We start from the raw sequence: 12723 nt of genomic DNA, 5'->3' as shown, positions 1-12723 counted from the left end.
TAACGGGACGAAAATACATGAGTCCCAATGGGCTCCGTGCATTTTCACCCCGTCTATTGTCCGGGCAGCGAGGTTCCATATTAATGGGTCGTAAATACACTGAAAAATTTGGTCCCCGGAGAAACTGTCCATAATTATAGTCGTACATATTAACGGGGGTCGCATTACCGGGGCGAGACTGTACGTGGTCCATCTCAGGAATGATGCTTGTAGAGTGTGCATGGTTGCGTAGAAAATGTTTCTACCGCAAGGAAACTACGTTGTTAGGGGAGTAAATCTTCCCTGGAGACCGAAACTATAAAAAAGACCACTGGCTCTTGAAAAGGTAATGTATGAAGTAAAGCGCGGTCATCGCCACAATCTGTAGCGCTGATAAACTTTTCGGTATCACGCCTCAACTTACAACATCCGCAATCGCCAATGCTGTCCCCCCCCTCACACACACACACACACACACACACACACACACACACACACACACACACACACACACACACACACACACACACACACACACACACACACACACACACACACACACACACACACACACACACACACACACACACACACACACACACACACACACACACACACACACACACACACACACACACACACACACACACACACACACACACACACACACACACACACACACACACACACACACACACACACACACACACACACACACACACACACACACACACACACACACACACACACACACACACACACACACACACACACACACACACACACACACACACACACACACACACACACACACACACACACACACACACACACACACACACACACACACACACACACACACACACACACACACACACACACACACACACACACACACACACACACACACACACACACACACACACACACACACACACACACACACACACACACACACACACACACACACACACACACACACACACACACACACACACACACACACACACACACACACACACACACACACACACACACACACACACACACACACACACACACACACACACACACACACACACACACACACACACACACACACACACACACACACACACACACACACACACACACACACACACACACACACACACACACACACACACACACACACACACACACACACACACACACACACACACACACACACACACACACACACACACACACACACACACACACACACACACACACACACACACACACACACACACACACACACACACACACACACACACACACACACACACACACACACACACACACACACACACACACACACACACACACACACACACACACACACACACACACACACACACACACACACACACACACACACACACACACACACACACACACACACACACACACACACACACACACACACACACACACACACACACACACACACACACACACACACACACACACACACACACACACACACACACACACACACACACACACACACACACACACACACACACACACACACACACACACACACACACACACACACACACACACACACACACACACACACACACACACACACACACACACACACACACACACACACACACACACACACACACACACACACACACACACACACACACACACACACACACACACACACACACACACACACACACACACACACACACACACACACACACACACACACACACACACACACACACACACACACACACACACACACACACACACACACACACACACACACACACACACACACACACACACACACACACACACACACACACACACACACACACACACACACACACACACACACACACACACACACACACACACACACACACACACACACACACACACACACACACACACACACACACACACACACACACACACACACACACACACACACACACACACACACACACACACACACACACACACACACACACACACACACACACACACACACACACACACACACACACACACACACACACACACACACACACACACACACACACACACACACACACACACACACACACACACACACACACACACACACACACACACACACACACACACACACACACACACACACACACACACACACACACACACACACACACACACACACACACACACACACACACACACACACACACACACACACACACACACACACACACACACACACACACACACACACACACACACACACACACACACACACACACACACACACACACACACACACACACACACACACACACACACACACACACACACACACACACACACACACACACACACACACACACACACACACACACACACACACACACACACACACACACACACACACACACACACACACACACACACACACACACACACACACACACACACACACACACACACACACACACACACACACACACACACACACACACACACACACACACACACACACACACACACACACACACACACACACACACACACACACACACACACACACACAAGAAGCGGCTGCGGCGAGAAAACTCGGCACCCCAGGGAGAAGGAAGTGGGTCTACTTGACAGACACTGTGCAATGTTAATAGGGAGTTCATTGAGGATCTAAGATCAACCGCTCTGGTTTTTGCGAACATAACTGAAACGCTTATGAACCGAAATTTTATTGACTCATTTACTGGTACTGGACCGGGTCATTTCGTGCAGCCCATCGGCGGCCCTTGTGCTATCCCATTGCAGTTCGCCCTTTTTAAAGTGCTGAAAGATAACTTGATTTATTTCTGTTAGAAATTCTCAGCTCACCGTAATCGTCTTAGCTTGCCCTCTGTAGCGTCATCTTCTCATTTCCATACTTCCGAGGGATACATCTATGCAAAGTAGTTTTGATGCAGCACACTATATTCCTCCGTCCATTTGGATTTCAGCTAGTATACAGTCAGGGGCGGATTTATGGGGCGGGTGCGGAAAAATGGTGTACCTCACCTCCTTCTGCAAGCGACAAATATTTGACGTTGTAAAACTATGCTGAACCTCATTTACTCGACGAAGAAAGTACAATTAATTAGGAGGAGAAACGCGGGGTCCGTTCCGATTTTGGTTGTGAAGATCATTTTCTAAAGCAACAAGAGTAGCCGCACACAGCGGCCAAAGCGAGCAAGGGTTATAGTTTTATCGATTTATCATTATGTATGGCAGCCGCAGCCTGTGGTATCACGTTAGTTAAGATACAGCGTTCGCCTACTCCGGTATGGAAGGGGGAGGGGGTGCTGACGAATAGTGATAAAGTAAGTGAACGGAACGGGAAAACACTCGTTATCAACGACACCCCCAGGTCTGGTAGCCGTTGTACCCAGTGTGGAAAACCAAACAACTGCGCTGTTACATTTTTCACAGGGGCGCAAAGAAGCAAACAAGCAAAAGTGCATGCCAGTCACGACGGTCTCGGTGTTACTGTTTGGCTCGCACAGTTGGCCCTTGACACAATGCCAATGTTCTCCGTGCAAACATTTTCGCGAGCAAAACGACCAACCTCATTGGCTCAAGGCACACAATCGTTCTATTGCACTATTTTGTGGGAAAAGAAGTTGCATCGGGCTGTTCTTCCTGTCTCCCTTTCCCTTGCGCTCCTGGATTTGTTCAGTTAGCGGCCAACTCGCCTATGCCACTCCACTGGAAGGTGCGTGCTCCTGAAGATGGAGCCCGTGCGTTGCCCGGACACAGCATACTTGTGCAGCAGACTGTGAATGTCCTTCACTGAGTTCAATATACGTCACTTCCTATTGCCCAATACACCATGTCAACATGTGGGGACGCCTACAGGCTGAGCGCGTGTATTGCGGGATGCAGCTGCGAAGACGCCGCAGTTGGGAACACATACGGCTTGTTCCGGTGTTCGCGCAACGCAAAATTGAATAATTATTTTTTTCTTTTTGACTACGGCGTTAATTGAACTCTGAACCATTCTGATGTCGCGAACTACTCATATTTCTCACTTAATCTAGTCCCTTTTTATTTGTGACTTAAATGGAAGAACGTGGTGGGCTACGCAGCGTTCCTAAGGTCAATGCGTCAGGAAGGCCGATGCGTAATACCAGCATTAGATAGTCATCAACGTTACAGCAAGGAGAGCACCTGCTTGGAACTGCCCAAATTGTATGTATAATACAGAGAAGAGATCAGCTTCCTGTAGCGCTGCAAAGGTGACTCGCATTTGGCAGGCAGCGTGCGGCGGTGATTCCCCCACGCTATAGCGTGAGACAACAGGCCTGCGCGAATTTTCCCGTGGCGTGGAGGCCCAACGGTGAGCTGTATTTGCTCCGCATCACAGGCCACTACTCTTTCCTCGTTCGGCTCGGCGCTCCTTGCTCTAGAAAGGCCGTCCATGGCCGGAAGTGAGTGTATGGGGCAACCGCTACACAGACGTCGAATGACGCAAGAGTGACGCGAGGGGCCAGCTACCTTGCTATGCGTTCTCAGGGGAAGCGGAACAGCGGCTGACCTTCGGGTGAAAGAGAGCGTGCGCCTGTACCGGGCGCAGAGGGGAGCGCTTGGCTGCGGCGCAAAGTGCGAGGGAAGGTAGACTGCGAGGTGAAAAAGACGCAGGCAGGCCATTCATGGCCGCCCATCGGAGTCTCTCCGAGAGGAAACATTTCCGGTTATAAGAGCGCCAAGAAGTCAAAGTGCGAGCTCCTTAGTGAGGCCACCAGCAATTCCGAAAGGTTCCCAGGCAAGAGTGTGCGAAAGAGCCAGACTGTCATGCAGTCCTGGCGGATACGAGCGAGAGGCTGTTCCTGCATTTGAGGAGCGTGTGCGAAGAAAGCGGGAAGTTTTCTTTTTGCGACCGGGTGCCTTCGGCGTTCTCCTGGACGCCGTGCTCAACAACACGCCTCGGAATCTGTCAACGTGCCCAGCACAGCTGCCAACGGCTGCAGCCCGACGCCACGTTTCCTGCTGCTGCTGCTGCTGTTGCTGCTGCTGCTTCGGCAAAAGGCGTGCTCCCGCTGACTCCGTTACGTAACGAGTTGCGTTGCGGGAAGCAGCTCTTTGTGAGGCGGTTTGGGGAACGAGTTCGTGGTAACCGCTGGTCGGTGACGTAATCTCCTCGACCGGTCAAGCGCTGCTCGTCTGATCGCAGGTGAGGTCTTTTGGCGATAATTTGTCTTCTTTCTCTTCGGGTGGCAAAGGGCTCCTCCGTGCGTCGGTTTACCTCATCGCCGTAAACACTGAGCGGCGCCAGAGCTGCGCCATGTTTTGCATGAGAGCGCAGGCATAAGCCCGGAAACAACCCCTAACGCTTGCCAGGGGCTGTTTGCAATCATTGTTCGCGCTTGTTTGCAAACTTTGTCAACTGTAGGACGTATGAAGAGTTGGCCACGCACCGCAGAACACCAAACGTCTTAACAATGGCTGTTTAAGGCAGGTAGTTTGAGGCTGACAGAAGTAATAAATGTTCCCTTCTGCGTCCAGTGTTTGCTGTACTGTGCATTACTGTGACTTCTCTGCGCGAAGCGCGCGAGGACCATTCAAGCGCATGTCAGCGTATGTCTTAGGCACAGTGAGCGTACAGGGGGTTTACGTTTGTTCGCTCACCGTATTCATTTCTGGGCTACTCTTTCATACGTTTGCGCGAGTTTTATTTTCACGAAATGACGATGTGTGGCCGCTTTTCCAGTGCGTGCTAAAATCTCCTGTCACGTTCCAAATGTAAGCAGAAGTATATTCAGGCAGATAAAAGTTCATTGGTACCGCAATCAAGGCGCAACATTCGTGAACATGCAAAAGCCAGAGTTAAACTTATTAGGCGCTCAAACACAGGGCACTGCTGCAGTCTAATTTTGCTTAGTCAACGCAACTGCGAGCCGCATATTGGAACAATTCTTTCCTCGATCGATCTTTTTTTTTGCTTTTTTGCTGTTGGTGGGCGCCGCCACTGGTCGCGGAGCCACCGAACCGAGTAATATTGTTTGCTAGATGCAAACCCTATCGTCTCAGCGGGTAGCTGCTAATGATAAGGGAAAGAATAAAGATCCTATAAAAGAACCCTTACGAAATAGTCCTTCCATGCACAAAGGGAATAGGCGGCTTAACTTCAGCTGGCATGCCAACTTTATGCGTTGTAAGCTCGAATGAATGCCGTATTCTCTACTTAGACACCTTCGGTTCTTACCCTGTCCTCACTGATACTGCGTTGCAAAGCCTCAGCTAAACTGACCATTTAGCCTTCGCTTCGCACTGCCGTCAGCTGGATGATTTCTGTTGTAATCTCCATGAGCAGGCGAGGCGAATAGGAAAGCAGGTTGGTGCCCAGTTTTCGTTGCGGCAACGAGGCGGTCTTGTTTGAGGGAAAGTCAGAACACGAAACACCAGACGACAGAGTAACAACGACTTCCGGCCAGACTCCTGTTGAAAAGAAATACATACGTGTCTGTACGGTCTTTTCTTCAACAGAACAATTTTGATATGTGTAATGATGAGTTGATGAGCAGAATACTCGTGCAGTGCACTTCACACGACTTGATAGAGCTCTAAGAGTTTTCTAACATATTTCCCACGCGCAATAAAGGTGGGGACCAATGCGAAGCCCAAGGGCAGGGTTTAACTATTCTGTCAAAGATGTATCAAGGCTTACATTTTGGCAAAAACTCGCAAACAAAACGCATACAGGCACACGCAGTTTCTCTGTCACTGTGTTCTTCGTTCTATTTCACTTTGAGACCTCATAGTCGTGTCTCAAAGCAGAAAAAAATTAATACAATACTAGGAAAATAACACTATATATATATATATATATATATATATATATATATATATATATATATATATATATATATATATATATATATATATATATATATATATTTGGCAAATAACGCAGCATCCACTAAAAAGTTGCTACGCCACTATAGAGAAAATCCGAACAATTTTTCTCTGGTTGGAATAAGCGACAGCCAGAATGGAATTCGTTTCAAATCTCTGATTGCCTCGACTACTTTCAGTTCGCAGGAAAAATCTAGATAGTGTTTTATCTCAATACAGACGTAAAAAATGATCGATAAATGCTGAAATGCTGACCGTGTCCATGAAACACAGCCAACCAGACAGCGACACAGGCAACAAGCTGACGGCTGTAGTACTGACTGTCAAAGTTTGCATCGCAGTTCTTCATTTCTTTTTTTCTTTTGCATTTGACATACATGGAAGCATTTGTAACAAAGGAGCCTGTTCAATTTACTCCTGCAAGCACTTGTATATGCGTAAAGTAAGTTTTTGTCTACGTCCTCCAAGTTTCCAAACTGGGAAACCCTTAATAAATATTAGGGCGTGACTTAATTAGAAGAACTGAGTAAAGGCGGCTGCACGAAGGCCTCGCTCCAGAGCTCGGTACAGAATTGTCTCACGTGGTTACGTCCCCACACTACGTCTATAGCAGCTGACGCTTGAAGCAGAAACACAGCGTTGATGAGACTTGCGCGCCAGCCGCCTACAAACAAGGAAGCAGCTGGTCTCATCGTTATAGATTGGCGGACCTATCTGTCGACAGCGTCGGAGCCCCCTCATTCCCTCGTCTACAGCAGTGGGAAACTGCGACGCACAAGAACTCTCACGGCGTCGCCAGGAGGAGGGCGAGTGATAAGAGCGAAAATTTAGCACGGCACCCTTCTCCTCTTTTTCCGATAGGCAACGACTAGCCTCAACGACAGCTTACTTTGAAGCGCCTTTGACCGCCCCCTCACCCAACCCGTTGTGCTCTTCGCAAACTATAGCAGTCGACCCGCAGTTGGAGTAGCAGAAGTGTTCACATGACTCTCAGCTGCATATCGAGAAACGGTCTGTCGCTGCTCAAACACCGGCTTATATATATATATATATATATATATATATATATATATATATATATATATATATATATATATATATATATATATATATATATATATATATATATATATATATATATATATATATATATATGAATCCGTCGGAAACACCTTGCATTCGCTCCCCTTAGCAACCGCACAGCTCCAGTACGTTTTCAGCGCTGCGCGCAGAGTGGAGCTCTTAAAAGCGGAAAGCACCCTTTCCAGTTACGTTACGCGTTGTCTAGCTCTCGGACCATAATTAAACGAAATCGTCCTACCGAGAATGCCCTTAGTTCCCCAGTGAGCGCAATTGCGGATAATTGCCCTCTTTTCAAAGGGAACAGCTCCGCAGTTAACTTCTTCCTTGCGCAACACTTATAGACTGCATCACGGCTCTCGCTTCTCATCTCCTATTTCTTGTTCTTGGTTATTCGTTGGAAGGCTTAAATTGCGTCTAAAGTATAGGGGCTTCCCGGGGATCGGTATGGAGTAAGCGCTCTCCCTAAAGAACAGACGGTGGCGTGCACTTTACATTACACAGACAATGAACAACAAAAACCAAAAATGAAACAATCTGCGCCCAGGTAAGCCGTGAATAAGAAAAAAAGCCATGCAGTCTGGACGTAGGAAGCAAGAACAGGTTGTTAAGTTCCTGCGAGAAAAAAAAAGTGCGTACTGGAGCGTCCAATTGAAGAACTTTACTTGAGCGTACGAGTGAAGACGAAAGCAAGGTAAAAGAGCCTCACATCCTAAGAAAGAGAGGGACCAAAAATGAATGAAAGCAGAAGCCACAGCGTGATTGCGGCGCAAAATAATTTGAAGCTGTTTACTTCGTACGCATGTTAATGAAGACCGCAACGCACGAGGAAAATAGATGCGGAGAGGTAGCCCAGGCAAGGGGAGCGAGTTGGGGAGGAGGAACGCACAACTTTCACGTTTTGGCTAGCGCGCCAATACCTCTGCATGAGTATACCTGCCTTGTAATGGCGGAGAAAACGGTGGCGAGTGCCCAAGACCTTGAGGCACTTGGGTGCTGCTCCTGAAGCTTTCGCACCTGTATATAAGACATAGCCGAGATCCCGCCGAACACAACAGGCGTGACATCGAAACGAACGGTATCATGGCTCTCAGCAAAGTGGTGAGTTGAAGTGACGCACTTCGTGAAGCTGTATAAGTACTGGCATGCTATACATTGCTGTGTGCTGTGGCGAAACGCTCAGAAGTTTTATTTTTGATACGAGCATTATATTTCTTCGATTATGAGCGCAAAAGAGAATACTGGGAATCTAATTTAAGAGAAGAAATTCATAAAATAACTGACGGTATGTTCGAGCGTGCTTTGCTTGCAGCTTTTTAGAGGAGCCGTCTGTGCGAATGGGATTGTTTTGTTTGGAGGTAGCATATAATATTTAACTATTTTACGTTATTCTTCCCACTTATTACGCGATGAAATAGTGTAAATCGGAATACTTGTGAGCCTCAGTACCTCCACGTTCGCAGATGCTGCAGACGTCACGAAATGCTGACCAGCGGATTAAGATAAACTTGAAAACGCCCCTACACGAAAGGATTTTACTGTAACCCTGACAACCACGTTGAAAGAATCGTCAAACTAAAATGCCGTATTGGCCACCTGAATTCCTGTCGTCTAAAAATCCCCTTGGCAGTTTAAATTATGGTGCGGAAAAATCGGAATAAATGCACTTGGTATAAGTGTTCAAATATCGGCCTTTTTCTCTATTCATCTTGAAAGGATACCTACACCCCGAACTGTAATTAGGGTTTTTGAAAGACCCTGGAATCGATACGAATGAAAACTGAATGCGAACTCTTTCTGAGCTGTTCGTAATTGCTCCTTGGACACTTAAGCTGGGCACTTAGGAACAGCCGAAACTCATCATGTGCTTTGATCAAATTTCTCGCATTGTCGTGACGCTGACTACTTGTGATGCTTACTGGCGGCTATGAGTGCGTGGACTGTACACACCACTTTTGCGCGCAGTTACGCTACGACTTCCACGACCGCGCAGAAGGACCGTTGTAGCGGCCCTCCTACGCGGCTGGGACCTAATTTTTCAGTTTTTTCACCGTGCACTGCTGCGTGAACGTTCAGTGGAATAGTGTAGTCGGTTCAGTCCGTGATTTCTACTTCGCATTGAACGTTAGCTCATCCATTGGCTTGCTAAGGGCTCGAGTAACAGCGATGAAGCGGAATCAGCTTTTTGGCAGCGACCACTGTCTTCTTTTCCCCACGCTACCTTTAGGATAAAAAAAAAAAAACATGAGCCCCTGCCTCCGCACAACTTCCTGTGCACCATAGTCACGCATTTAAATTCAGCGGCCGCAAACACTGCAACGACTGCAATAATGCCATATTCAAACGCAAGGTTAAGGCATGGAAACGACTGATATAAGAAGGAGTTCATAGTATCTTAGAAGTGTTTAAGCCAAAATCATGTTATCGTAACGCTTTTCAAACTGTTCGACCCAACAATGTGGCTGGTGCGCTCTGTAATCCCGACAATTGTAAAAGCTCGATTACAAGATGGCGCCGTGTGGGGGAGGTAGTCGGGGCATTCTCGTATACACTGCAGCTGAGAAAACCGCACCGAGAAAAGAGAGAGGAAAAGACGACGCTGCCCGTACCCCTATTTTTGTCCCTTCCTTGTCGGGGTCATTCTCAGTGATGCAGTAAGCCTAAGGATGACGTCAAGTAATCTTCACTGGACCAAATTTTGGGTCTTGCTCAGTGCTTTCGCTTACGCCGCCTTCGTGAAATGCACGTTTATTTGGCGGGTAAAGCGCCCTTACAGCAGACGTGGAGAGTACGGAGTTCGGAAAAGAGCTGAATAAAGATATACAGCATCAGCAGTGAACGCTGCGTTTGTGAACTCAAATCGCAGTATGCAGGAGCAATGGCGCACTTCACGTTTTGATTTGGCCTGCAAAGAGGAGCCGGCGTCTGAGTGAGAGCCAGGAAAAGCGGTGAAGTGTATATGGCTTGAGAGCAAGGACAAAATCTGATTTCAGAGTCAATCAAGCTTATTTTGTTCTTTGTATTATGCGATTCTTTTACGTCAGCACACTAGCAGATAGACCCTTTCGCGCCTAGTGCCGCATACGAATGCTGCCTGCCGCTACAGAAGGAAGTTGCTTGGGCAGTGGCTGGCGCCATAAATATCAACAATGTTATTTCGCCTATATGAAGGTGGTGCCGCTAAAAAAGACGTGACCAGAATTATTTAGGCAATTTGAATGACGGAAGACGAAACCTGTCAGTTTTTCTTCCTCACTCTTCGTTGACCTACTTTTATTCGCCGAGTCCTTTTTAATGACATAAAAAAAATTGCGACTCTCGCAAAGTTGGCACCTAAACTGTTCCTTTTTACCCATGCTCTGTTCTTAACATTTTTTTTTTGCGTCAGGGAGCATGGAAGAAGGTCTCTGCCCTGTTTAATCATTTCAGTCTCTATTTCCTGTGTGCACTTCGTGGATGTGATCAGTACGTAGGGTTTAAAACGCCACGCCACTTGATTTGTTTTGAAGATAAGTTTTACCCCATCGTACCAAAAAGTCGCTTCCACCCCTGTTTGATACAGCCTGGAAACATCCAAGAAACAATTCCATCGTTTTCAGCGTGGGTGCATTCTTGGATGATGTTTACTGAAGGACACTAGTTAGCTTCCATTCTGCCTGTACGATGCGAACAGCGGTCATTAAGAAAGCACCGTTTTTAAGTTTTCTCGTTTGCAAGGCGTGCGCGAATGACCCAAATTTCTTCTCAACACTGCTCAGGTGATCTTCCTCGGAGCGGTCCTGCTCTTCGCCGTCTGCACTAGCCACGCACTGGAAGATGTCGGCGAACGGAAAGGAGGCCGAGGGGGCCTAGGCAGCCGAGGAAGCGGCGGCTATGGTAGCGGCAGCGGTGGTTTTGGTGATAAGGGTGGCCTCGGCAGCGGCGGTCTTGGCGGGCGCGGCAGCCACGGCGGACTCCAGGGTCATCATGGTAGTGGACTCGACAGCCATGGGCATGGACACGACGGCCGGAACCACGGTGGAAGCCGCCAAGGCGGCCTGGGTGGCCTGGGCAGTGGTGGACGCGGCGACTACGGTGACAGCAGTGGCTTTGGCGGCAGCGGGGGCCGTGGTAGCCACGGCGGCTTTGGCGGAGGTGGCCGAGGTGGCAGCGGTGGCCTTGGAGGCAACCGTGGCGGTAGTCGCGGGGGACGGTACTGAGCAGGACGACGATTCGTTCACGCGAGCCCTGGGCACCTGCAAGACCGCGCCCTTTTTGACCAAGATTGCCGGAGCATGTTTCATCTCCTGACGGCTGCTGGAAGGTGCTATTCGGCTCTGACGGAGACTCGGAAAAGCAACTGGGACGTACAATTTCATGGGCATTACTGCTGTGATGATGTTTTATTTTTTTATCGCATGATTTTTTTATTATTATTTTTTAAATAAAGACACGCGTTGAAATGCTATTAGCAACAAAAAAAAACCGTCCAACTGATGCCACTTTTCTTTCCGGCCGTGCTCTTCTTACTCACCTATGGTACAATTATACTGCGCTGTAGAAAGGCAGTGTGCAGCGGAATAGTAGTTTCAGTGAAAAATCACGAAGATGTAGACCAGAATCTGCAGATGCTTAATAGTGGATTGGAGTGCAGCTGAGCTTCACATATCTCAAAAATATTTTACAACTGTTCTAGAAGCACATTCACCTGGCACCCATTCCCGGAGGAGTGCTTGAGCGGCTGCGCACGAGAAGACACTGAGAGGCAAAATGTCAGTGACT

General features: G+C 48.0%; 1 protein-coding gene across 1 annotated transcript; it reads left to right on the top strand.

Moving 5' to 3' along the window:
- Positions 1–8954: 8954 nt before the first annotated feature.
- Positions 8955–12429, top strand: LOC144115453 (uncharacterized). The gene is made up of 2 exons (XM_077649853.1): positions 8955–9063; positions 11721–12429. The coding sequence occupies exons 1-2, from the start codon at positions 9046–9048 to the stop codon at positions 12159–12161; spliced, it is 459 nt and encodes a 152-aa protein (XP_077505979.1). The 5' UTR covers positions 8955–9045; the 3' UTR covers positions 12162–12429.
- The last annotated feature ends 294 nt before the right edge of the window (positions 12430–12723 follow it).

This window comes from Amblyomma americanum, chromosome 1, assembly GCF_052857255.1.
Source record: "Amblyomma americanum isolate KBUSLIRL-KWMA chromosome 1, ASM5285725v1, whole genome shotgun sequence".
NCBI classification, from domain to species: Eukaryota; Metazoa; Arthropoda; class Arachnida; order Ixodida; family Ixodidae; genus Amblyomma; species Amblyomma americanum.
Note: the sequence above shows the minus strand (reverse complement) of the source record. Positions and strands in the feature narration are given on the sequence as shown.